The sequence below is a fragment of the Gadus morhua genome, chromosome 17 (genome assembly GCF_902167405.1).
Source record: "Gadus morhua chromosome 17, gadMor3.0, whole genome shotgun sequence".
Classification (NCBI taxonomy): Eukaryota; Metazoa; Chordata; class Actinopteri; order Gadiformes; family Gadidae; genus Gadus; species Gadus morhua.
This window is the reverse complement of record NC_044064.1, coordinates 12,290,169-12,317,409: the sequence shown is the minus strand read 5'-3', so window position 1 is coordinate 12,317,409 and position 27,241 is coordinate 12,290,169. Positions and strand designations below refer to the sequence as shown.

The following is a 27,241-nucleotide window of genomic DNA, read 5'->3' as shown; positions in this document are numbered from 1 at the left end:
AGGACGGTGCAAGGCAATCTGACGTAACTGCATGTTACCAACTTTTATGTAAAGATCCCTTGCAAACGCATTAAGTGAATATAAGATCCTTTAAATTGAATAAGTTGTTCCATGTTTTATGGAACAACTTATCGCACCACACAAGGTTTTGATAAACCTGGTCTTACCAGCATCTGTGTATCATCAAGTCCCTTCGCTTGGATTAGGGGTCACGGACAACGAAAAACCTTCACCAAACTTGAGTTGGTAAGACTGTGATGTGAAATAAAACTCAAGTCATCATTTGATGCTTTGTTGAATATGCTTAATGTGACAGGAAACATGAGACAATACAGTCAGTGAAAGAAATACAAATCTTTACAGCTGCAGCAATTTGTCTGCCGTTAATTAAGCCAGTTGTAAGTCCCATTACAGGTCGTTTTAAGTTATTTATTCATCACTTGCAGGGTACTTGTGAATCACAATGCATTTCACGACTTGAGTCCATAAAAAGGTCCTCTTTCTCCATCTTCATAATGGTCAAAACTCCTTCAATAGTTTTAAACGTTCATCCCAACATGAGGAGGGAGTATTTCAAATATCCTGGAAAGAGGAAAAACACAAAATATGAGTCTTCCCGGCGAAGACAATCACTGAAATCTGGCAGTATTCGTCACGCCCACTCACCTCCCTCTCAACCGGCCAGGACCCCGTCTTGACAGAGAGCCCCCGATCCCAAACACCACACACCCAGACACAGAGACACAACCCACAGCGGCATTCAGTGGAATAATTTAGTGGAACATACACAGAACAATTTCTTTACATTTAGATAATTTAAGTGTGGTTAGCCCTTCAAAGCGTGTGTGTGTGTGAGAATGTGTGTGTGTGAGAATGCGTGTGTGTGAGAATGTGTGTGTGTGAGAATGTGTGTGTGTGAGTGTGAGTGTGTGTGTGTGAGTGAGAATGTGTGTGTCATATTGCAGAGCTCAGGGAAGAGACATTCTTTGTTTCCTGCATAGTTCCCAGGCTGTCAAATAGTCTTTACCGTGTGTGTGTGTGTGTGTGTGTGTGTGTGTGTGTGTGTGTGTGTGTGTGTGTGTAGGTTTGCACAAAGGTTAGTTTAGGAGTGTAAGTGTGTGTGTTGTAGGATCCTCTTGTCTCCTGAGCCTGAGAACCAGAGATGGAGTGGAGTCGGGGGAGAGGGGGTTGAAGCGTCTGCCCAGCAGAGATAGTCGTGTCTGGGCATGTCCACTCGGGGAGGGAGGGAGGGAGGGAGGGAGGGAGGGAGGACGGCAGCCTGGAGGTCTAGCCCTCCCTTTTAGAACACCTTTCAATCCCCCTCCTCCAAGTTTATGTTTCCTCTCCTCATTTCCTTGTCTTCTCTCCTCCCTCATTGTATGTTCCCTCCCTCCTCTCCTTCTTTGGGAAGTATCTTCTTCATGTTCACCTTTGTTCCTCTCTTCCTTCCCTTGTTTATTGTCCCCTCCTTCCCTCTATATTCCTTTTCTCCTTCATTGGCCACCCATCAAACCAAGTCAAAACCGACGTCCTTTTGACAAAAGTCACAGACAAAAAGAAAGGGAGACAGAAAAGAGACTAACACATATATATATATAGAGACAAACGTTCTTTCACCACTGAAAGTAATCCAAACAGTCTTTGGATTGTCCCACTGGTCGGCAGATGAAACAAACATGACGTCGTCGTGGAGACCAGATGATTACCAGCACACCACATGCTGTCCCCCCACACACACACACACACACACACACACACACACACACACACACACACACACACACACACACACACACACACACACACACACACACACACACACACACACACTAATGAGAAACAGCTTCCTGGTTAGCTCGGGGAGTTTCCCGTCTAGCAAAAAAAAAGCGAAAAAGACTGCGTCCATTTTACCAATTTGTCAAAAAATTCAAAGTGGAAAGTCCATCTCTTTGTTGCTTTGAGTCCGCTTAGAAACCGGCTCCTTAGAAAGACCACCCAGCTCAGACCCTTGAGGAGTAGGAGGATGAGGAGCTGATGGAGGAGGAACAGGAGGCGCAGATCAGTTGAAGAGGATGGAGTCGGGGTCTCTGTTGGCCATCTGGGCCATGTGCTTCAGAATGTCTTTCTTAGTGATGATGCCCAGCAACCTCCTGGGGGGGGGGGGGGGAGAGAGAAAGAAAGAAAGAAAGAAAGAAAGAAAGAAAGAAAGAAAGAAAGAAAGAAAGAAAGAAAGAAAGAAAGAAAAAGAGAAAGAGAAAGAATATAAGAGATTGTGAGCAACGACCTCGGACACACCTGCATGTGTGCACGTTTCGGGGTAACGTATGACCAGTGTTGGGAGTAACGTGTTACAGTAACGATATAACTTTTTTGGGTAACGAAGTAAAGTAGCGCATTTCATTTAAAATATCGGTAACTAAGATAAAATATCCGCGACTGGCTAGCCAACATCCGACAGGAAAACATTTTCCCATTAGCTTACCGACATGGAATCGAAGCTCAAAATTATTTTCGAGTCCTTCCTGGATCATGTGTCCAACACCGCGGACATTTGGTCCACCAACAACAAAAGTTACTCAGGAATAGGGTTGAGCACCGAAACTTAGTTCCAGTAGGGAACCGGTTCCGACGTAAACGGTTGTAACGAGATCGAATAAGAATGCACATTTCGGTGCCTCATAAGGAATGACGGTGCACTGGATAGACAGCATTACTTTAAAACTTGAGAAGGCTGCTCTTGCCTGCAAGAGGGTGAAGGAGAAAGACAAACTTACAATGTCATAGCTTGCAAAATAGATCAGGTTCATTCAGCCTTTGGACCACATAAAGTAACAGCATGTGTCCCCGCCGCTTAAGTGCATTTCTGTTTTAATTGTATGGGATAAAGTGACCTTTTTATATATTTTTTGACCACTCAATTTTTGTTCTCATGTTTCCCAAAGCCTGTGTTTTGTAACTTGTGTGTTGCTACTGATTGACCTCACCATAGCCTACTTTATCCTGTTGTTTGTGGATTTTACAGTGAGGCATTTTTTTTGTGCAGACAGGGGTATTTTTCTTTCATATGGTTTTATATGCTATTTTGTATAGATTTCTACAATAAACACTAAGTGATGATAGGGCTATGATGTTTGTCCATGTATCTACAGTAAATTAAGAAACGGGAAAGTAAAGTAATAAGTAGTGAAGTTACTTTTCAAATGCAGTAACTAGTGAAGTAATCTCATTACAATTTACAGAAGTAACTAGTAATAATTAACTAATTACTTTTTTTTGAGTAACTACCCCAACGCAACATATGACTATGTTGCATTTCTGGGATTTGCGTCTCCATGCACGTGCCCGTGTCTGCACACGTGTGTACGTGCGTGTGCGTGCGTGCCCACCCGTTGTGCGTGACCAGACACTGCCTGAGGCCCAGCTTGCGGAAGATGTCCACGGTGATGTCCATGGGCGTGTGGTCGGCCACGGTGAAGGGGCTCAGGTCCAGGAGGGAGCGCAGACGCACCGGGGGCGGGGCGTCCGCCGCCTGCGCCGGGGGGTGCTCCGTGAAGAGCACCTGGGAGGAGGAGACCACGCCCTCCTGCCGCTGACGGGCGTTGTCTGGGAGGGGGGGGGTGAGAAGCCGTTAGGCCCGCTGAGTGGACTTCATGAGGCCCACTAACTATAACCACAAGCTCCTCCTACCGATGGAGATGAGGAGGTCTCTGCGCAGGACGAAGCCCACCAGCCGCTGGGACTCCTGGGAGACCACCACGGGAAACCCACTGTAGCGGGTGCTGGCCACCAGAGCCTACACACACACAGACACGAGTCATGTACAGTGAGTGAGTGAGTGAGTGAGTGAGTGAGTGAGTGAGTGAGTGTCCGTCCTACCTCGGCCTCCTCCACGGTCATGCCCTCCTGGGTGAGCACGGCCAGGGCGGGGTCCGCCCTCCGGGGCCGCATCACGTCCACCGCCAGGCTCTTGTGCTCAAACTCCTCCTTGGGCTCCAGGAAGGGGTAGCCGTTGAGCCGGATGTGGGCCTGCACAGAGACACCGCCCTGGGGTCAGACGCTGCCACCTACCCCCCCCCACCAGCTCCCATCCAGGAACAACTTATGATTCTTAAACCATCTTTCTTAAGATAGACACTAATAAAAAATAAAAAATAATTCCCCATCCTTCGAGCTTTCTCAGCAGGCACTTCTCGTTTTCCTTTTTGTCTCCAACTTTCTGTCCCCCTTGAGAACTCATCTCCCCTCTCATCCACCCTCCTCTCCCCCCCCCTCCTCCTCCTCCTCCTCCTCCCTCATCCACCCTCCTCTCCCCTGATCCACTCTCTCCCTCCACCCTCCTCTCCTCCCTCCTCCTCCCTCCTCTCCTCCCTCCTCCTCCTCTCTGGGCATAGCTCTCGTTCCTCCTCTTCTATTTTTACTTTCTGTCCTGTAATTGTGCCGGGACACCCACATCTCTCCTCTGGATGTAATCCAAGATCGACCCTGATCTTAACTGCGACCCCAGCGGAGACCACCCCACAGCCCCCCCCTACCTCGTAGATGCCCTCGCGCCCAAAGGCGTCCGCCACCCACTTGCTGGTCATGGTGGCGGCCATGAGGGGGACGATGTACTCAAGACCCCCGGTCAGCTCGAACATGATGACCACCAGGGACACCGTCATACGGGTCACACCGCCTGCAGGGGGGAGACACACGCGCGCGTTAGGATCCTCCACAAGTGACCGCAAGCCATCAGGCAAGGCAGCAAAAACCGGATTGATTGATTAATCGATGGCAAAACTATTGTTGGCAGTGGGACCGGGAAACAACGTGTAAAACCTGTGTGTTGAACCCGTGATTGACCATGAGGCCAAAAAGGATCACAAACATCCCGTTATATGTCCTGACGTCCCAATATCTAAATGGTGAACGTCTATGCAAGACATGGAGAATACATAAATACATTAGAAAAAAGGAATGTTGTGGCCCGCGACCCGCTTGGAAGCCATAAGGTTATGGGTCCAAACCCAAATTTCACCTCTAGGTCTTCTTGTGCAAGAAGAGATATACAACCACTCACAGCATCCTGCATTCAGCGGTTTATAATTGGTCTCCACCACATACTGCTGCCCAACCACAAGAGGAAGCGTCCTTTATTGGATCCCAGGTTTGACATGGTTTGGCACGGCCGCTCTATCTGGCCTCCTCTCTGACACCAATCCTCTGTGTTCCCTGTGGACAACTCCCTAGGGAATAACCCACAACTAACCCACAACTCCTTCAACAGCAGTATCGCTTACTGCCAGTCTACCGAGCACTGGAACAGAACCAGTCAGAGGCTGCATGCTCCTTAACGACCTGTCTCTGTATTCACTGTCTAACCCCTACCTGCTCCTTAATGTCCTGTCTCTGTATTCCCTGTCTAACCCCTACCTGCTCCTTAATGTCCTGTCTCTGTATTCACTGTCTAATCCCTACCTGCTCCTTAATGACCTGTCTCTGTATTCACTGTCTAACCCTTACCTGCTCCTTAATGACCTGTCTCTGTGTTCACCGTCTAACCCCTACCTGCTCCTTAATGTCCTGTCTCTGTGTTCACCGTCTAACCCCTACCTGCTCCTTAATGACCTGTCTCTGTATTCACTGTCTAACCCCTACCTGCTCCTTAATGTCCTGTCTCTGTATTCACTGTCTAACCCCTACCTGCTCCTTAATGACCTGTCTCTGTGTTCACCGTCTAACCCCTACCTGCTCCTTAATTACATAACCTGACTTCATGTCCCTTAGGCTAGATGTGTTGGCTAAATAACTCAATTGGAACCAGCCAGGCCCCGTGACGGTCTTAGCCTGGTTTAAAAATGAGGAGAAATGGGTCTGTAAAACGGCAAACAGAAGTAATCATTCTCCCTCGACAAGCACAGAGTCTCTTCCAGGGCGACGTCCAAACGCTTCAGTCATTAACCGACACTTCCTTTGAAGCCATAACCGAAACACGAACAAAGCAGACCAGAAAGGGGAAGTAAATGTAGCCAGCGTGTCTTTTCTGGACTAGCAGGACAAGCGTCTTGTTTTAATGTTGTAAATAGTTTATCAGCATCCCCTTCCGTAGGAAAATAAAAAAATTAAAAAAATAAAATGTTTGAAATTGACAAAGTCTTGCCCGTTTATTCCGTGGATCAGATGCATAATCTAATGTGGAGCTCTCAGGCCGATGGCGTGTAATTCAATAAGCAGACGATCAGATCTGGACCGGGTGACTGCCCTTCTAGGCCGGGCCAAGGCCTGGTTTGCTTTACCCTCGCCCTGGTTGGTCCACAGACCGAGCGATACTTAATAAAAGCCTAACGCTGCCTGACATGGAATATGTGTGAAGTGGAGCTCTGGAGCGGTGATCGGATGTTCTGCTCTCACGGGAGTCAACGCAAAGCGAATCAAAGCACACGCAGCCCGAGTTATAAGCGTCTCACTCTTGAGCGAGGGTCAGTCTGGGGTCAACGGCGTTGCTCACGTCGGGAGCGACATCGCCCGAGGGCGGGAAGACAAAGACGGAGAGGGGGGGGGGGGGGGGTGTCTCTCCCTCACCGAGGCAGGCGGCGGCGCCCACCATGGCGTAGAGGCCCGGCGTGATGCAGTCGGCGCCGGGCGTGCACCAGCCCCGGAAGATGGCCCAGTCGTGGTTGTAGTAGGCCAGCTGCTCCATGCCCACGCCCAGCAGCCGCCCGGCGATGGCTCCCACCGCCATGCTGGGGATGAACAGACCCGAGGGCACCTGGAGGTGGGGGGCACGGCACGCGTTAGGGTGGGGTGGGCCGGGGGAGGCTTCATGTTAGGTCGCTGTGTGCTCCGGGAGTGTTTATGCTGCCAATAAAGTAATGAGAGAGAGAGAAAGAGAAAGAGAAAGAGAAAGAGAGAGAGAGAGAGAGAGAGAGAGAGAGAGAGAGAGAGAGAGAGAGAGAGAGAGAGAGAGAGAGAGAGAGAGAGAGAGAGACAGACAGACAGGAGGAGGGAGGGGGAGAGAGAGGAGGAGGCAGGGGGAGGGAGAGGAGGTGGCAGGGGGAGGGAGAGGCGGTGGCAGGGGGAGGGAGAGGAGGTGGCAGGGGGTAAGAGTGGAAGAGGAAGAGAGAGAGAACTAGCGGGTAGCAGAGGAGGTGGAGAAGGCCGGGGGAGTAAGAATGAGGCAGGCCGATGGCAACAGAGAGGGATGAAGGATGAAAGGAGCAAGTGAGGGATGGGGAGGAAGAGAGATCGGTGAGAGAGGAAGAAAAAAGAGGAAGAATGCGAGACAGAAACCAGAGACGAGAGTGGGAGGTAAAGGGATCAAAGAAAGGAAAGATGGAGATAGAGTGAGGCCGAGAGAGAGAGGGGGAGTTTGTTTATTTGTACTAATTTTTTTATTGTAGTCATTCATTATTTATGTTGTGCATTAACCATTTCATCATTGTCGTAAGAGTAATTGTTACTTAATTATGATTCCATAAACTCTGTGAACCGATGTTGCTTAAGACTGGCAAGGAGAGACCAAGATGCAGACAGAGACGAGAGAGAGAGAGAGAGAGAGGCGGTGGTGAATCATGAAATGAATGGCTTTAATCAAAGCAGATACACCCAAGGAAACACAATACACAGCTGTTTCAGTGGTACACAGACCATTTCACAGTTGTGTTCAAACACAGAAGAATGATTCATTGTATATATTAAGACATTTCAAAGCTTTGCCCAAAGTGTAGTGAGAAGTTGAGGAGACCAAAGTTGCCATGCATAAAATGACTAACACCTGCACATAAAAAAACGTGTCCTGTCCTATATGTATATTTTATGGACCCGAGTCCGATAATAAAGCTTAAAGTCAATAAAATTCAAAAAGATCTCCAATACAGGACAGTCTTGTGGAACCAGGTTGTAGTCTGTATCCCCGACTAGAGAAAGACGACCTGGCTGACATGCTACCTCAACGACTGCAACCGGACTCACTGGAAGGGTCTTTGGCCTGCGACTAAGTACTTTGAAACACACCCGCCTAGTATTGACAAGGTACAGACAAGTGGAGATCTCTGATCTCTAGATGTTCGGAGACAGCTGTTCTGTGTGTGTGTGTGCGTGCGCGTGAGAGTGTGTGTGTTGCAACCTTCATGCATGTATCCGTGTGTGCCTGTTGCAACCCTCATGCATGTATCTGTGTGTGTGTGTGTGCGCTTGTGCCAACCTTCATGCCGAAGGTGACCACGGTGATGCCCATCTTGAAGAGCAGGGCGAGGGAGAGCTGCCAGAGGGCGGTGTAGAGACCCGAGTCCGCCGGGCGGTCTGCCAGACCGTTGCCCGCACTGGTCCCCGCGGTGGCGTTGGTGTCCTGGGGGGGAGACGGAGAGAGAACCGACGCGCGTACACGTAAACACACAGCCGACCACAGCCGAGTGCACCCCACACTGCCCCAGATCAGACAGTAGGTCGGACCGATCCTGGAGGTAATCATATCCACCATTATTTTGGTCAGTGTTGAAATCCAGATTCTTCAAACGATTATGTTTGAGTTTGAAAACATGACGCATTTATTCAGCATTTCTCTCTCAAAATTACACTTTTTAACTGAGAGCTTTGAAATTTCCCCTCTAAAAAACACATAAAACGAAAATAATGTATGTGAAATATGCATCCAGCTGTACAAAACATTTAATGAATAAAATAAATATACTTAAAAAAAACAAAGGCAATGGGGATGGGGACGGGACAGGGAGGGCGAGGGCGTGGGGGTACCTGCTTGTATCTACAGAGCTGGGAGGAGTCCAGCAGGGAGCAGTCGTTGAAGAGCTCCTTGATGAGCTCCGCTCCACTCATGCGGGTGTAGCTGTTGGGGAAGGAGACCAGCGCCGTCACCCCGGCCACCACCAGCACCTCCACGATGGGGTAGTGGCCCAGGAGGGTGGTCTTACCTGGAGACGGGGAGGGTGGGGGAGAGAGAGACAGAGAGATTTATAAAGAAAGTGAATTATGGAGAGATGAGACAGATGTGGACAGGAAGGAGGATGACAGAGGGAGGGAGAATCCGGGAGAAAAGCAAACAAGAGAAAGCAAGAGATGGGAGAAGGGAGAGCACAGTAAAGATGGAAGAGCAGAGAGAGAGAGAGAGAGAGAGAGAGAGAGAGAGAGAGAGAGAGAGAGAGAGAGAGAGAGAGAGAGAGAGAGAGAGAGAGAGAGAGAGAGAGAGAGAGAGAGAGAGAGAGAGAGAGAGAGAGAGAGAGAGAGAGAGAGAGAGAGAGAGAGAGAGAGAGAGAGAGAGAGAGAGAGAGAGAGAGAGACACAAACATCAACAGAGTGGTCCAAAGAACTCTACTTCCAACACCATCTGGTTACCTATCCATACAAAAAACACCCACCACCACCCACCACCCCCAGGCCCACAGTCCCACAGTCCCACCCCCGCCCCCACTCACGTCTCCGGCACCAGGCGATGTTGGCCCTGATGAACAGCGCCCCCCAGAGGCCGCCGAAGATGCCCAGCAGGATGAAGGGCCCCAGCTCCAGCAGGTGCCAGGGCGCGTGGAACTCCACGTAGAACAGCACCAGGCGGCTGTTCCCGAAGGGGTTGATGGAGCGCAGCGTGAAGGCCGCCACCAGCGCCGCGAAGAACGAGCGCCACAGCGTCTTCAGCGGGAAGTAGTAGCTCACCTCCTCCAGGCTGAAGAGGACTCCTCCTATTGGCGCGCCGAAGGCCACGGACACGCCCACCGCCGCCGCCGCCGACAGCACCTAGGACGGAGGGGGCGGGTCTTCAGCTGGCGTCACCAGTGACGCGGGCACACAGAGGACATTGTTCTTGGTGGAGACCCTTCGACTCCTAGTTCCTATGAAGGTCCTAGCTCAGTTGTAACAACAGACGTGTCCTTAAAGCTAAACGACGCCTCGGCCCTCGTTAGAGCTAAATCCACGTGTCGGTCGGCCCCAGCCTTCCCCTGCTGCTGACGGGGTCTAGATTAGAGGTGGCCTCCGTGCTCCTGGCCGGCCCGCCGCGTCAAACCCTCATCCTGTCTCTGTTTCAGTGCGGTGAAGGAGACTGGACACCCATGTTGGCCCCCAGCTTGCTCACCGCCCAGCACCACTATTGTCTAATGTTTCTCAATGACTTTTTGAAAAGTCTGCTTGTCATAATATTAGGTTTGTTGATTATGGCCCCCGTTGCGCCCCCAACCCTCCCTGGAGGGAAGAGGGGATCATCCCCCGCTCTGCATTCCTTCCTAGAATCGGACTCTTCTTCCTCCTAATTAAGGGGCTTTTTGTATTTCCCTTTGGGGGGCTGGGGTTAGGGGGTGTCATAAACATACGGCCTGCAAAGCCCTTTGAGACTGGGACTGTGACTAAGGGCTATCCAAATAAATTAACTTGACTTACTAATACAAATATAGGGTCCTATAAATGAATAATAAACTAAAAACAGACCAGACTGCTCCTAACCGAAACCGACCAAAGGAAATCTGCCAAAACCAACACCGACCAGAAAAACTAGGAACCAAACAGAACTGAACCAACCTAACCAACAATAAGCCCTGCCTCTACGACAGTAAGCCAATAATAGGCCCCGCCTCTACCCCCAGCCCCCGTCCACTGGGACAGTAAACCAACAATAGGCCCCGCCTCCACCCCCCCTTGAGCCAGCGGCCCCGCCCACCTCTCTCCTCTTGGCCTCGTTCTTGCGGTACTTGGTGAACAGGTGGCAGAGGATGTTGGCGCAGCAGCAGGCCACGTGCACCAGCGGGCCCTCCTTGCCCAGGCTGAGGCCCGAGGAGACGGCCAGCACCAGGGTGATGGTCTTCACGATCAGGGTCCACTTGCCCAGGTAGCCGCGGATGATGAAGCCGCTCAGGATGGTCTTGATCTGGGGGAGGGGGGGCGGAGAGAAAACAAAGGCCGGATGAGGTGGAATCACCCGTCCACCTGGCCTGTTCTGATTGGACGATCGTGAACATCAACAATGAAGGAATGCAAATGAATGGAAGGTACTGATCAGGATCTCTACTCCACAATCATAATCCATGTGGAGTCAAAGAGCATCACCATGGGTATTCAATTCAACTTTATTTGGTATTTATTTATATATATATATATATATATATATATATATATATATATATATATATATATAGGAAGACTATTAACTCTATCGGGGTGTGTGTGTGTGTTTGTGTGAGTCAGCGTGTGTGTGTGAGTAAACGTGCGCGTGTTTTTGTGTTTGTGTGTCTGCGTGTGTGTGCGTACCTCTGGTATTCCAGAGCCACAGGCGTAGGGGGCGAAGGACTTGACCAGGGTGACGGCCAGGAAGGAGAAGAGCAACGCCCAGAACATGAACATCATGTAGTTCACCACGTAGGCAAAGCCTCCCTGTGGAGCACACACACAACATGTTATATTAACTTCACGTATTCCACATAATATCTGGTAGTTAGGGGGGAACTCCCAGTAGAGAACGAACACAACACGTTATATTAACTATACGTATATAGAACCTAACATCAGGTCATTAGGAGAAGCCTCCCTGAGAACAAACAACATGTTATATTAACTATACGTATATAGAAAATAACATCAGGTCGTTAGGAGAAGCCTCCCTGTAGAGAACACACATGTTATATTAACTATACATAGAACATAACATCAGGTCATTAGGGGAGTCCGCCATGTGAAGAAAACACAACATGTTATATCAACTATACATGTATAGACCATAACATCCCGTCATTTACCACGTCGCCTCACGAGTCACGACAGGGGAAGGTAATAGTATGGACTCAGATCCAAAAGGTTGTGGGCTCTATTCCCAATGTCCACAGTCTACCTGTAGGCATCGCTGAGCAAGATGCCCCCTAAGCCCTACCAGATTCCTTAATGACATGAATCTAAAATAATTCACTACGTCCCATTGGACTAAATCGTCCGCTGAATACAAAGTGGAGAAAAGATCATACGAAAAACCACTTCAGTACACAAACAAACAATGACAAGCAGGATTGTCAACATCCTCTCAATATGAAAGCACTTAAAACACGCCGCAAAGAGTCCCAACATATGGACAGCAGACCGGACTGAGCCTTGGTGTGGGCGTGTTATGACAGGGGGCCACCACTAGTGGGCGCCACAACGCCACTCAAGTCTCTCACAGCCACCAACACGTGTTTGAGGTGGTCGACTGTTGACACTGGCTGTTCCTCACTTCCTTGCTAGTCGCGTCCTATGGAGATGAGGCTACAGTGCTGGCTAGAGTGCTGCCTAGCGTTTGTAGCGTTCAGAGTTTGGAACGACTTTGCTAGTGTGGAAGTGCTTCCGCCTCCGCTTTTTAATATTGCTCCTGTGGTAAATATTTTAATTGTTGAAATTGTTACTGGCGGCAGTAGTTTGTTTAAACACCAGCTACTTACATATTAAAACAAATCAATCCATGCAAAATATAGCCCATCATTACATTGCAAAAACGTTTGAAAAAAATCGCACAGGTAAATTTTTGGCATTTACATGATTAATCTATCTTAAGCAATAAGGCACACAATATTTCTGAAAACATTCAATAACTTCACTTGTGTAAAGCAAGGAGTACTGCATAAGTTAGTGAGTGAGGAAGTAAGCGCAGACTGACTGAGTGACTGCACAGGGGAAGGAGTGACTGTGTGACTGACAGGTGACTGAGTGACTGACAGACTGAACAGGTGACTGTGTGACTGCACAGGCGACTGAGTGACTGAACAGGGGTCTCATTTATAACCGTTGCGTACGCACAAAACGGGGCTGAAAGTTGCGTACGTGACTTTTCACGCCAAGGTTGTGATCTATAAAAAACCAACTTGACGGGAAAATGTGCGCAGCCCTAAGCAAACTCTGACCCATGCGTACGCATGGTTTGGATGAAAAGGAGAATTGGCGACACAGACGGTGTGGTGGTGAAGTGAAGTCAGACCGAAGAATTGCAGAGTGAGAAGAACGATTATGTTTTATCATCGCCCTTCATAAATTTAATTTCAACCCGTATCATGCGTTAAATCCTAATCAGAATAATTTAAATCCACTGCGTTATTTCTCAGTTATAACTCCAGAAATATCTCCTTAGAATAGAAATAAAAAGAAATTCTCTATATTTAATCCCGTCACTCCATACTGTCCACTGACGGCGCGACTGCATGGAATAGAGCATCTGTCCAAAATGTGTCAATAACATAATAATTTTATGTGACACTGTAAACACCTGTAATCCTTAGCCCAAGTGAAGGAGTTCAAGTACCTCGGGGTCTCGTCTTGTTCGCGAGTGAGGGTATGGAGCGTGAGATTGGCCGGAGAATCGGAGCAGCCGGGGCGGTATTGCGTTCGCTTTACCGCACCGTTGTAACGAAAAGAGAGCTGAGCCGCAAGGCAAAGCTCTCGATCTACCGGTCGATCTTGGTTCCTATCCTCACCAATCAAATCAGCCATTAAAAAGGGGTTATGTTCAAGAACATTTTACGTGGGTGATTACAAACTGATTATCCAAGGAGTTCTCGTCAGTCTTATTACCGTAACCCTATAAATACAGAGGTGAGCGCCGTGGTAATGCTGCACCATATGGCACTTCTGGCGGACCATGCAAATGGCAGGATTCGGAGGGAGAGGGTATTTAGGAACCATAACGATTTATTGGTAGGCTACATAAAAATATGTAACTCTATGTCAGACCACTTCTTTTTTTAATTCTGGGACAGTGCGCTCCGTGCTACTGACAGAGTTCACTGCTGCAGCAACATGTTGCCACTCACTCTGCTTTTTGTTGTTGGCGATCCCAATCCCGTGACCGCCGAACAAAACTACCTTTCGGGCCTCCATCTCACCCACAAGTGTCTCCACTTCAACCTCCGTGAAATTTCGCTTTTTTGATTTTCTCAGTACTTCTGCCATTGTTTCCAACAAGACATAATACCGGCATCTGAGTCTGTTTTATATGCAGATCGCATTCATGAGGTCATTTGCATTGACCATTTATGGTTAAAAAGGGGCATGTAGAGGGCGGAACGTGAAGCTGATACAGCTGCGCACAATTGTAGTCAGTATGTGATTTATAAAGCAAAGATTGCGTACAGGTGTGCGTACGCAGTGTTTAATAAATCCGAATATTTTTTGGCGCACGCAAAACTTGGCTTCTTGGCGTACGCACATTTTTAGTAACGATCCCACGCACAGTTTTATAAATGAGACCCCAGGTGACTGACTGACTGAGTGACTGACAGGTGACTGAGTGACTGAACAGGGGAATGAGTGACTGAGTGACTGACAGGTGACTGAGTGACTGACAGGTGACTGAGTGACTGACAGGTGACTGAGTGACTGACAGGTGACTGAGTGACTGACAGGTGACTGAACAGGGGAATGAGTGACTGAGTGACTGACAGGTGACTGAGTGACTGACAGGTGAATGAGTGGGTCCCGTACCTCGCCGGTCCCCACGATGAGCTCCGCCCAGCTCTTCCAGTCGGGGCACTTGTCGCGCTCCTTGAAGGTGGGCTCGTTGGAGGTCCAGCAGCAGTGCTCGTGGTTGAACCAGAAGCCGTTCAGGCACACGCCCTCCTTCATGTCCGTCAGCCAGTGGGCCGAGATATCGATCCCTCCTGCCAGGGCGCCTGGGGGAGAGGGGGGGGGGGGGGGGAGAGGGGGAGAGACGGACACGTCTTTATAAAACAGGTTTCTGGGTAACGTCACAGCAGATGGGCACACGCAACCAGGGGGCAGGAAGCATAGACTGCTATTCATTCATGCCGTCAAATGAGACTTTGAGCCAGCGATATTAGAATGACGAACATCAGCTACTTTGCATTGATACGCAAAAGTAAGCCAAAGCCAAACACGCACCGCTGGAAATAGCCATTCATCATTACATCATCGGGCCGGAGCAGACCCAATGCAGTACAATGCTGTGTACACAACGATAACACTGCTGTCGTCGTTAATGTCACCACAGTAGTTTATGGCAGGACAACGGTTTACTGCCTCCTTACCGTGTCACAACCAACCACGTATAAAACGGTACACCTGGATACAGCTATGTATTCAAAATGCACAAAGTATGTGCAAAGAGAGAGACACAAATTATATGTGCTTGTAAATATATGCGAGTTAACCCATCTTTAGGCAGTGCGCGCACACAACGAACGACAATGTAACCCCAGGGCATGAAACAAGCCCTCCATCGTGTGTGTGTGGGGGAGTTACCTGACATGAGTCCCACCAGCAGCATCAGCAGCCACCCCGAGAAGGCATCGCTGATCCTGTGGAGCAGGGCTCCCATCGACTCCTTACTCTTACTGGTGATCTACAGAGACAACACACAGTCCAATGACCTCCATTCAACAACGGGACAACAGGTCCGGGCTTTGAGCCACCTGAGCGCTACAATGCCTGCTGAACGGAGCTCAACGTGAGCTATTAGAGCGACACAATGACTTTTACACAGGTATCTATTGAAATATTGTAATGTCAGTTTCCTTTAGACAGGATATTCTCCAGATGCCAAGACAGGTGGACCCTGAGTTATCATGTGTAGTAAACACTTCAAAGTTTGCGTGGCGCGTACCACCCTTTGGGGGGGGGGCGGGATGTAAACATCCTTTGCACTTTTATGGCTGTACCATGACCCTACATCCTGGATGGCCCAAGGGAGTAGGGGTGCCCTTATCAAGAGCTGGGCCTTAAGCATGTCGTCCCTGCTCTATACTGGGGTATAGCCCCTGTTCGGGGCTCCCTTCAGCGCGGGTATCTTTGTGTGCTTGTCGTGTTGAATGACCTCTCTCCGCAGATTACCGTTCTTTGATAGGATTTTTATCAACTCTTTAAGTACATTTTTTGGGTTAAGATTTCCATTCGGTTCAAAGAATTATCCAAATTATATAATATGCCTTATAGCATAGCCACTATAGTTTCCCATACACCTCATGTGTACGGAACTGGCTCTGTGTAGACCGACATACAAAGCAGTGTCACGGAGGATTATGCCATGAAAAGCTTCCAACACTTAGAGATGTGATGCGAGACCCGCTAAACAGTCATTAGTGTTCAACAGGTATAATCTAAGGTTCAATACTAGCCCCCGAGCACACACACAGACAGACACAGACAAACCACTAGAGACAACAGACACAGAGAGATACCAATTGGAATGACACCATGACAGATGATATAGACAGACAGACAAACACACGCACGGACACAAGGAGAAGAGAGACCAACGGATAGCGACAGAAAGACACACACACACAGAAAGAGACACACACACACACACACACACACACACACACACACACACACACACACCTACCTCTCTGTGGCGGTCTCGGTCCTTGCTCTTCTCCCGGACCCAGTCGATGGTGTTGAAGTCCTCGTAGGTGCCCACCCCGGGGACGGGGTCCTCCAGAGGGTCCATCATGGCAGTGGGGCCCCCCGCCCCATTCATCCCCCTGCCCGGACTGTGCTCCTCATAGCCCCCTGTGGAGAGAGCCAACAGGGTTATGTCGAGTGCCCTATTAGGAAACTGACCCGAGCGTTGCCCATGTTGGATCCAACATGGCCGACTCGGCTCGCTGTCTGAACTTAAACCGAAACACTCGAGACCGGTCTGTCAAGTTGACGGAAAACGATACGGTCACAGGACATATGTTAAACGAATTAAACAAAACATTTACAGCAGCCTTTCACCTTTCAACATCTCAAGCCAATCGGCGTCTCCAGACACGGTGATAATTGACAGGATCGCGTTGCACTTTTGCCTTCTACACTGGGTTTAGAAAAGAGGTCGTCCCACAAGGTTTAAAGCCAAGCCATTTAAACGCTAACACATGACCGTGGCCCCGTCACAAACACCTTATGAAATACATTATACAACCCCTTATAAAAGACATTATACACAGGCTTACGGAATCTGCTGAGGGGAGTTAACTTTAAAGAGATTATTAACCAGCGCAGAAATGTGGTACGACCACGGCGTTGGAGCACAGAGGAAATTAATATTAATCCGTGTTTGTACAGAACCTTTCATGCAAGGTTGAGCAAACCTGTTGCTAAGTAACCATGTGAGAGCTGTGGGACTGCTGGACTATTATGGGATGGATCATCTTCTGGTGGTCTTGAGACGGCCATGTTTCCACCACAGCATTTAATCAATCGGTTGTCCGTCACGTGACTTCCTCCTAAAATACCGGAGACTGGGGTCGCACCGCGAGGTAAAGTTCAGCAACCCTTTATTTGCCACAGGGACCTTATGATAAGATATTTCAACGATTTGGGACTGCGGATACGACACGTGTTGGGATTCTGCAAACATTACGATTTGTGCAAATAGAGCAATATACGATAGTAGGATTTCAGGTTCTGCAGGTCAATGAGAGCCTGCGTCTTAGTTCAACAGAGCAATGACATAAGTTAACACACTCAGCAGTAGCTCAGTGACACAAGTTATACACTCAGCAGTAGCTAAGTGAAATAAGTAGGACGATACACTAAGCAGTAGCTAAGTGAAATAAGTACTACACTCAACAGCAACAGCTTAGTAGTTGGTGTTGTGGGCTGTATTCGGCAGCAGTGTCACTGCCAGTTGAACTACATTCCTGAGTCGCGCGGTGGTATTGTATTCCTCAGTCAAATAGCTTTTCAGTAGCAAAGCTGTGGTGTAGTGAACTGCTTTGGCTAAGTTTCTGTAGCTTAGCGTGCTACATTGTTCTGCTTCAATGTAGGTGGCTCCATTCAATGTGGAGTCACTGTTAGCTTGGCCTTAGCTCAGTGCCCTTTCTAAGTAGATGTCGACACTGCGCAAGTATTAGCATTGCGCGTAAACTGTGCTCATCACCGACAACAGTGACTCACACTTCCTTCCCTTTAAACCAGCACAAAAACCTACGTAGTCAGAAAGAGGGATATACAGGGAGACAAGGAGAGGGTGAGCGATAGACAGAGTGAGAACGAGATTCAGATTTAACCTTTCATGTAATTACGTATACACAGCCTTAACTAATGCCTCTACCAGTATAATATGAATGTTTACATTGTTTTTTATTCTGTTAAATTATCTATTGCATCTCATAGGGAGATAGAAACAGGACTTTAGGAGAGGAATGCAACTGATTACCAACATCAAAAGGGCAACTCGAAAGATAGTTTCCCTGTCTTTCTCATCCTATGTCTCAGAGAGAGAGAGAGAGAGCGAGCCAGAGAGAGAACAAGCTTGCAACTTCAGCGAGAGACGGACAGAGTAACGGAGGGAGACAGCGATAGAGAGACATAGGTCACCATAACGCTGACGGCCTCTCATAAACATCAACAGGAGAAGGAAGGAAACACAAGAGCTAGAAATAGACCAAGGTCTGGGTTTACAGACCCAGGGGACGCGCTGCAGGATGGTTTGATCTGCTCTGTGGTCTTGATTATTTACACGGGGGGGGGGGGGGCATATGGTCCCGATGTGTTCCCGATTAACAGGCTTGGACAGCAGAAGGAATTTAATTTACTACGCGGAGCACACCGGTGGACTTAACACCAAACACATTACCAAATAACAAACTCACAAATACTCATGACAGCTTGCAGAATGCAGCTGGCGGTTATGAGCCATCATAAAATGACTGAACAACTGCAATTAACCCCCCCTGGTCCCTACTGCCTGGAGTTACACAAGGTCTGCACCCTGAGCCCTCTCAGGGTGCCACAGAGTGCTATGACCCGGCATGGCTCAGCTACAATGTAAAACAACCCCAGATTCTTGATCCTACCCCTGGGGAGCATGTAGGGGTTCCAGTGATCCCCAGTACCACGAAAGACTCACCAACAGCGGCCTCGTTTACGACCAAATCCTCCTTGTCCAGATTCTTGCTCCAGATTTCCCAATCCATGTCTCATTCTCTGAACAACGAGACACAAACAAACTGTGTGCAACGAGCCAAAACAATATCAAGTAAACTGGCCCAACCTCCCGGTACTTGCGAAAGGGCTTTACTTAGAAGTCACGGTCGCCGCTCCTCATTGGTCAAGGTGTCGGCACGAGGCTAATGATTGGCAAACTCAAGCACTGGCAGCAATAATCTGATCACATGATGTTATCTTTCAATGCAGGTACTTTAATGTGAAACCTGTGATTGGTTTGGATTGGGCTGAGCTTGCGATGGATTGACTGCACAGAAAAGAGGGCGGATATATATTGAGTTGGTATTTCAAACCGTGTAGAAGTCCTGTGGGAACGAGGGAGTGACCCGAGGGAGTTCTGGACTTCCTGCGTGTTTGACCGGGGGTCACTTCCTATCCAAAATCAAGTGATTGATTTATTACATCCTTGAATAAATAAATAAACATCATAAAATCAAAGCGCCGGTGACATATGTTTTAAAGGCCGCTGGGAAAGCCGATAGGCTCAAGACAGGAACATGACTGTGTAATCTAATCTGGTATTTTGGTGAGACATCAGCACAGTCAATGGGTTTGTTTCCTGTTCGTCTTGTACAAGTTGGACCTGAAACTCTCCCTTACCATGTGACTCCTCGTCACATGACAGCTGTGCACACACACACACACACACACACACACACACACACACACACACACACACACACACACACACACACACACACACACACACACACACACACACACACACACACACACACACACCTGAGTGAGGCTATGAACTTTAACCTTTCATAGATCTGGTCGCCATGGGAACGGCACATGTAATTTCCCCCAAAGGGAGTCCAGAGGGTCACAACAACTGACAGGATCTCCGAGCATGCCCAGTTGCTCTCAAGGAACCGGTCTTCTAATAAACAATAGGATGGATCACAAATATTGACCAATATCGGTTACGGATCCATATAGGGCAGTACATCCTGTGGTCCGGGGGTTTGACTAAAGTGACCAGGCCCTTCCAGTAGAACACAGATATCCAGATGGAATGGATCGGATGACCCGGTCACCTCGTGCCCAGCTCCCTGACTCATTCCCGGCCAATCATTAGACAGCACGGTTCGCTGACTAGTACACTGACAAGATTGTTTACTGGGAAAGTGGCCTGGAAGGTGTCCTTGCAAAACCTTGCATATCTGTGGGAGAATCTAATCTCCTCCCTGATGACTTAGCGATTTAGTTATGGCGACGCATGAACAAAAGAGCCAGCAGGAGCACCTAGCAGTAAAGAAGTTTGACTCCAAGATCAAAGGTTCTGGGTTTGATCCCGGCCGATGTCATAGCGTTACCTGTAGGCATCGTAGCTCAAGAGAACCCCTAACCTCTACCTGTATCTGAATTCACTGCAAGTCTGGATGAAAGCAATCTTCTAAATGACTTATTAGTCCTTGTTTACTCTCCAAGTAAAAGACGTCCACATCTTTAGCTCATACGTGACTCGGATCAGATCTCTTCAGAACAGTGTTCGTCAGAACTGCACAAATCTAATCCGATCCTTTCAATTCGGACTTAGTCAACTCTTATGTGGTCCTGATTCAGATACAGGGCTGGGCCCGATTTCCTGATAACGTTCACTCTCAGCACGCTACGAAGACTCCTACGTTTAAACTTATCAAAGTTATTTGCCTCTATAGGCGTGGTTCCCAAACGGTCTCTTAGGAGTCTTCTTAGGAAACACTACTTATGTCGTTAGTAAACGGCACTGTCCAGAAAGAACGTGCTGAAATCGATTGCAGCACGAGATTGATTTTCCATTTCATGCGCAGTTGCATGACAGCGTTCTAAAAAATATTGCAGTCTTTGCAAATAAAACATTGCTCGAAAACCTTATAGTAGGCCTAAACATTTATTTAACCATGGGCGAACATAGCATAGCCTATACACAGATTATTTTATAAACAGCGGAGATCACAACCTTGATTACATCTGTCGCAGCCGATCAAATTAGGCTATTGATTTTCTGTTTACAAAAAGGTGTCTGACTTGTTGATTATTTATGAAAATAGGCATTTTGAAATGAAAGCTACATTTTGAATAGTTTATTTAGCTTATTATATAATACTGTTTATGCTTAGACTGCTTTGCTTTTTGCTGTCTGCTATCTGATGTAGCGTTAAGAAGGCTTTAAGAAAGTTTCGGGAAACCGGTCCCTGATCCTTTGCAACGCGAGTATGAATCGTCACATCGGAACAATCATCCAACCGACAACAGACACAGTGGTTTTTCTCTTCAACGTCCTACCGTGCAATTTCATCAAATCTTGAAAAAAACAGTCAGACCGCCTGTAGCAATGTCTATGCTACCCGCCAACTTGGTGACGGCCGTCCGGCACCTAGGTGGCCCTCCCCAAACAAGGACCCAGGGCGGTGACGTTGGAACCGGTCTTTCGCCGAGGTTGAGTTTAATGATACATAGGAGGGAAGGCTGCCATGCTGAAGAGCCCTTCAGAGCGTGTGTGGCGATGATGGCTGGTTTAACCTTTGCACATTGATGACACAATTTGCAACAGCTGTGCAGCCCTGGAGTCCAATCAGTCTGACTGTGTCCAGGTGAGGCTGCCTCAACCAGCCATCATCCACGCACTCTGCACCTACTATTTGCTCCACCTAGACTATCTGTAGTCTCATACCGTGGAAGCTGTTTTTCTTTTTCAGCTTTTAGGCTTCACTGAGGCCCCGTTCACACGAAGCCGAAACGGGCGAAACCGTTACGGTTTCGATCTATCCGGTTTCGAAGTATCTCCGTAAAAACGAAGCCAAGCGAAACCGGGTAGATCTGTAGAAACGCTGTAGTACACATTCCAGGCCCATAAGGGGCGCTGCTTCTGGTACAGAAATCCAGAAGAAATGAAATAATAAGAAGAGGCGAGCATGCGCATAAGGGCAGCCCTTATGCGCATGCTCGCATGTGATTTCTGAGACTCCGCGGGCTTAAGAGCCATTGGCTAGGAGGTCGAGGGGTGGGGCGATGACGTCATGGTTTGCGGTTTCAGTCGGTTTCAGGCGTACACACGAATCCAAAACGAAACCGGGTAGGTTTGAAACCACCTCCGAGGGTGGTTTCAGAAGTTTGCGGTTTCGGTCAGCGGATTCGCCGGCTTCGTGTGTACGGAAGGCCGAACCGTACAAGACCTTTGCGGTTTCGCCATGAAATCGGCTTCGTGTGAACGGGGCCTGAAGCTCTGACATGAGGCATACGGTATCTCAATGGCCGCCAGTTTGGGGGCAGATACACCCTTACAGGTTTATCTCTCCCTTCAACAGCTAAAGGGAGGAATGTGCACGGGTCACTTGAAACCACTTCCTCATGCTCCACGTCTCTGCTCAACTACTTCTACGACTCTGCCAAGGGAGCCCTCCAACACACATAATAAATCAGTCTTCACTTTCTCCCCGTTATAACGTCTCGATGAGTTGTTGTCACCTCAGGATAACACACAAGTGTGTCGACATCTCATTCTCTACTCGCTAGGCTACAGGTGAACTTAACAAGTACAGAGCTGCACCTGCCACAACTTCATCTCCCCTCCCCCACCCCCAGCTAGGTTGCCTTGGCAACCCCTCACAAGGAGTTCTCGGTAGACAACTGGCACTAGAAGGGAACCGCAGAACCTGACATGAAACAGGAAGGAAGTGACGTTGAATTAGAACAAAAAGGTGTTTGAGGTGGTTTCTCATTGATGTGGTGCGAAGGAATGAAATAACACACACACACACACACACACACACACACACTTTGAGAGTTAGGCCATGCAGTGCTGTATCCTTGTGGTCAGGTAACCTCAGTCTTGAGGTGATTGAGCATTGAGAATATTTTACGGCCCTGAAGGCCAGTGCTCTTCTCCCTGAAATGTTCACATTTCATGCCAGCTCACTCTAAAAATGAGTGCGGCACGACGTTGGAAGGAATTGAAACTTGCGGAACTTGTGTTCTTCTTTGTAGTCTAAATGGTGGTATGTAATAGATACAGAGTGAAGCTCAGAGAAAGGGGATCAAGGTTCATGCTTATCAGGCAACAGTTGCTGGCAACTTCCTTGCCGTCTCACCCGACAAATGTGTGTTGTGATACAAACGGAAACGCATGATGCGGGACCTGAGATATCTGACATATGATAACCATAACATTGAGTCCTTTAAGAGGTCAACATTGCACATGCGTACTTTGTGATACCGATGCTGATACTAAATCAATTCTGCCGCCCTGCGTCATCTTATACTGCTTCCACTCACTTCAGCTTATTTAGCAGACCACACAAATAAACAAAGCCTAGCCCAGAGCCCCCTGGGGGCTCCGTCAGAACCTCCCTATCCCCAGGGACCTTGAGACCAGAGACCCTGACGGTCACAGGGACGTCCCTGTGACATCACCCGGGTTACCCAGAGCAACTCGGGCCGACCGGTGTGGCCCCCGGAGGCCTGGGACTCGAACCGTGGGTAAGCTACAACCTCGACAACCAGATAACAAATGTCCGTTAGGCAGGTCATGTCCTTCTGCAACTCTCAAACCCATCACGGTCTCCGACGGTCCTTATTTTATTTGTGTCGGGCCGTGATATGGGGTGTGTTTATTAGTTGATGTCCACCTGTGAGCCCTATTGGGTGTCCAGTGGTATCCATCTCTTCCCTTTTAATTCAATCAGAAAAGATAAGATAAAGATAAGGTATACTTTATTCATCTCAGCAGAGAAATTTAGGATGAAGATGAAGAAGAAGAAGAAGAAGAAGAAGAAGAAGATTGGTAGCTTTTGCTCTAAGAGCGGAGGGAAGTAAGTCAGATAGTAAGGAAGATCATTATTGTGTTTCAGCCCAAAGCCACAGAGCAGGATATGACCTGACAGCAAGTGTCTGGGTTAACACTGCGGCAGACAAAAACAAAAGTACATGTGCTGCTGGGTTGCGGTTGGAGTGTCAGAGTGTGGTTTGTTTTCACAGCCATAAAGTTGTATTAATGTCTCTCGTGTCCATCGTGGATCATTCATTTAACATTAAGTGAATAAGTAGCTTAGAATTCCAGATGTGTGTCATTAAGGAGCAGGTGAGGGTCAGGGCCAAGGGGTCATCTTGGTAAAGAACCCCCCCCAAGTAGATCACACTCGTTTTTTCTGTTGTGAGGACTTAAAGCAGTCCCCGGCTCCTCCTAGCTAATGGATGGGCAAGACGCATTACTGCTCCCGACAACAACACTGCAGCCTGGCGTGGTTGACACCGCCGTTGGTGTATGAGCGGGTCCCTGTTAGGCAATGATTGGAAAGCGCTTTGGGTGGAAGTTTTATATAAATGCATTTTATTTACAAATCATTATGTCATCACCAATCGACGGGCAGAATTATAGGATTCATAAAGTTAACCATGAACGAGAATGCATTTCCTATTGCACTAGCCATTCAGAATGTGTCCCAATTTCGTTTATGAGCCAAATTTAAACTCCTTTCATAAGCCATAACATATTGAGTTTGGGCTGTAAAAAAGGGAAGGGATATGCTTGAACACATTTTATCGTCAATATGGCAGTTTTGTACAGTTTAGTATCAGAAACGACTACTGTTCTGAGTGTACTGTGTACTGTTGGAATGATGTACTGTGCATCTGCGGTCATTTTGGCAAATCTCAGCTCAACAACCACACACTATCTTAAAAAGGCCCTCAAAGAGACTGGGAAGACCACAGCATGGTTTATTATGCCCATTTTTACATATGTTGACTGAGTACACATCATATAACAGTTTGTGTGTAAAAATTACAACTATGTCCATAAAGCGCATACTTATCTTATCTATGTTTGTCTACATTACGACATGGTTTGGAAAAAAAGTCTGATTTGTTTGTTTGGAAGCCGATGCTTAGAACTCTGGGTCGGTGACATCAGAGTGGCATCAGAATGGTGACTGGGACAGCGCTGTGGTAAACACAATTATCACAACTATACCATGGGGTGGAGAGCGAGAGAGGCAGAGAGAGAGAGGCAGAGAGAGAGAGAGAGAGAGAGAGAGAGAGAGTCAGGCAGAGCAGTGAGGTAGGTAGATGGAAAAAAAAGAAACAGACGGAGAGGTACAGAAGACAGAGGGAGTAACATCCACTATAAATACAGAGACCGATGTAGGTAGACAGACAGAATTGTGGAGAGGGAGTGGAGAAGAGGGTATAGACAGAAAGGTAATAGAGGAACCGATGACTCAAACTGACCACAATCGCTTCATTTCTACCAAGCTTTCGTGCCTCTCCCTGCAATATTCAGACTCCTCTTATCAGCCAGCGCACCCCCTCCTCAAAACCAACCGCCACGTTCCGACATCTCTACACCCTTCGTTACCACTCTGCGTGACTCTGGTGTTGTCCCCATGAACTCCATCACAAACTATAGTCCCTGCTTTCCACAACACTGGACTGTTGCTGGCCCAAAGCGCACTGTTCAAACAAACTCGACAAATTCAAACCATCGATTTACCAATTAATCTGTAAGCAGTTCCAGCAATCCATGACTACCCACAGTTCAACCTCCACATGCACATGTTACACCATATGTCTTCAGTCATTCACACAACTCGGGTTTAAACATGAACGCACCGTGACTCACGTCACATGATTCATTTTTAATTATAGTAACATTTTTAATATCATAAACTCTTGGCGTCCAGATGTTGCTGACCTCCCCCTCCCTAGTCCTTACCTCAACTATTTACTGTAGAAACGGACCCGTTGAACAACAATATGTCTAGAGTAAACGTATCCCGTCTGGTTGACAGATCTCTCATCTAAAACATGAGCGGACCCTGGTCCAGCCCCTGGTAGACCCTCACCTGAGTTCAGAGGAGGATCATCGTCTGTGTTGGAGAAGTCCAGCGTAGCTCCAGCTATGTCCACCATCTCGTCATCATCATCAACGTCGTCGCTGACCTGATGGAGACCGTCGAAGCTGCCCGTGTTGTACCCGGCGTTGTCCATCCTTTCGCCTCCTCCTATCAACACAAACACGGACTCAGCAGAGGACCCCGCTCCAGTGTTTTGCTTATTCTGCTCCCCTACAACCCCGGTGTGTGTCTACCTAATATGGTGTATTTCCAATTTGCGCGCTTCCAGAACCGAAACATGTTGAAACAAAACGCTGATTTAACACGTTAACACCACTACAAAACAACTCAAACTACATAAATAAAGCCAAAACGCCCCCAGGGTCGCGGCGCGTAGATCCCTCGCTGTGTCTCGCTGCAGTGACAGCTCGTCTCTCTTCTCAACTAAGGAAGTCTAGCGACTGTTTCCGCCAGAAATAGGAAGGCCGGTGGTTTAGAAGCCCGATGACGTCGGCCAGGTCTCTTTCACGGGCACTGGGTCAGATTCCTGCCGCTTCATAGCAACCCTACATCAGGTAGACCAGCAGCAGGCTGCAGCATCAGCACGGGGAGCTGGGGAACTGGTTAGCTTAGGGCGCTAGCTAACTCCGTTCTCGCAAAACAAAGTTACTCATCGCCTGAGTGGATTAACTGCGGTGTGTGTGTGTGTGTGTGTGTGTGTGTGTGTGTGTGTGTGTGTGTGTGTGTGTGTGTGTATATGTGTGTGTGTGTGTGTGCGTGTCTGTGAAGACAGGCGGCCTTACCTTTGTAAACAAGCCGCTGTGGTGTCGCTCCAGACGCCTCAAGTCACTCGGATTTAGTGGTCCTGCGGTCGACGGCGGCGTAAACTTATCGCTCCAGATCGCCCCTTCCTTGGAAATCCTACGTCATTCTTCCCCCGAAATAACCTCAAAACAACTGTTCTAAACCCTGGGATGCGTTATCAAAACCGCCATGGACGATGTTTTGGTTGTGCACAGGTAATTATCGATATCGCGTTAAGAATCGTCTCGTTAAGCTGCGGTGATGTAAAGTTGCCAGATTGCTCTGCGGGCGCCAGAATGTGTTTTCCTCTGCATGGAAAAGCAGTTGATGCCGGAGTTATCGTTCTCTTGCCCGGATGGATCAGTGGAGCGGTTTGATGTATCGGTCATCTACAATTAGTAGATGCATTCATATGTTTTTCACATCTCGTTAGATTAATCATGCACAACATAAAAATAAAGTCAGATTGCAGATGTTCATTATAGCATGGATGAGCGACCTTGTATATTCTTTGTTGGCAGAATCATGACTAACAATCTGTAAGTAAAACTGAACGCCATTTAAATTGATCTAAATACCAGAACCTAATTCTAGTAAGTTTTCTCTCAAACCTAATTTCCTGGTGGTTGAGTGGTCACTGGAGACATTGTGTCAAGCTGTAATATGAAATATATTCTGAACAAACGTTCACACCTTTTAATGTTAAATGGCGACCCCTTGCGGTCGTT

The 27,241-nt window shown here is 48.1% G+C and overlaps 1 protein-coding gene across 4 annotated transcripts; it reads right to left on the bottom strand.

The window, feature by feature from the left end:
• Positions 1–408: 408 nt before the first annotated feature.
• Positions 409–26,851, bottom strand: clcn5b (chloride channel, voltage-sensitive 5b). Of its 4 annotated transcripts, XR_003973664.1 has the most exons (17): positions 25,964–26,391; positions 25,719–25,877; positions 16,295–16,461; positions 15,193–15,292; positions 14,416–14,603; positions 11,227–11,349; positions 10,640–10,846; positions 9,408–9,723; positions 8,731–8,906; positions 8,183–8,326; positions 6,562–6,748; positions 4,533–4,675; positions 3,877–4,026; positions 3,688–3,793; positions 3,387–3,603; positions 667–2,150; positions 409–582 (listed from the first exon to the last, which is right to left on the bottom strand). XR_003973664.1 is itself a non-coding variant. In XM_030339020.1 (16 exons), exons 2-16 carry the CDS (start codon positions 25,861–25,863, stop codon positions 2,060–2,062), a joined length of 2,460 nt encoding a protein of 819 aa, XP_030194880.1. In that variant the 5' UTR covers positions 25,864–25,877; positions 26,513–26,851; the 3' UTR covers positions 409–2,059. The 4 variants fall into 4 exon arrangements, 3 of the variants coding, with proteins under 3 accessions (XP_030194880.1, XP_030194879.1, XP_030194881.1); XM_030339020.1 differs by lacking the exon at positions 25,964–26,391 and adding an exon at positions 26,513–26,851 and having other exon boundaries at positions 409–2,150; XM_030339019.1 differs by having other exon boundaries at positions 409–2,150.
• Between the last annotated feature and the right edge of the window lie 390 nt (positions 26,852–27,241).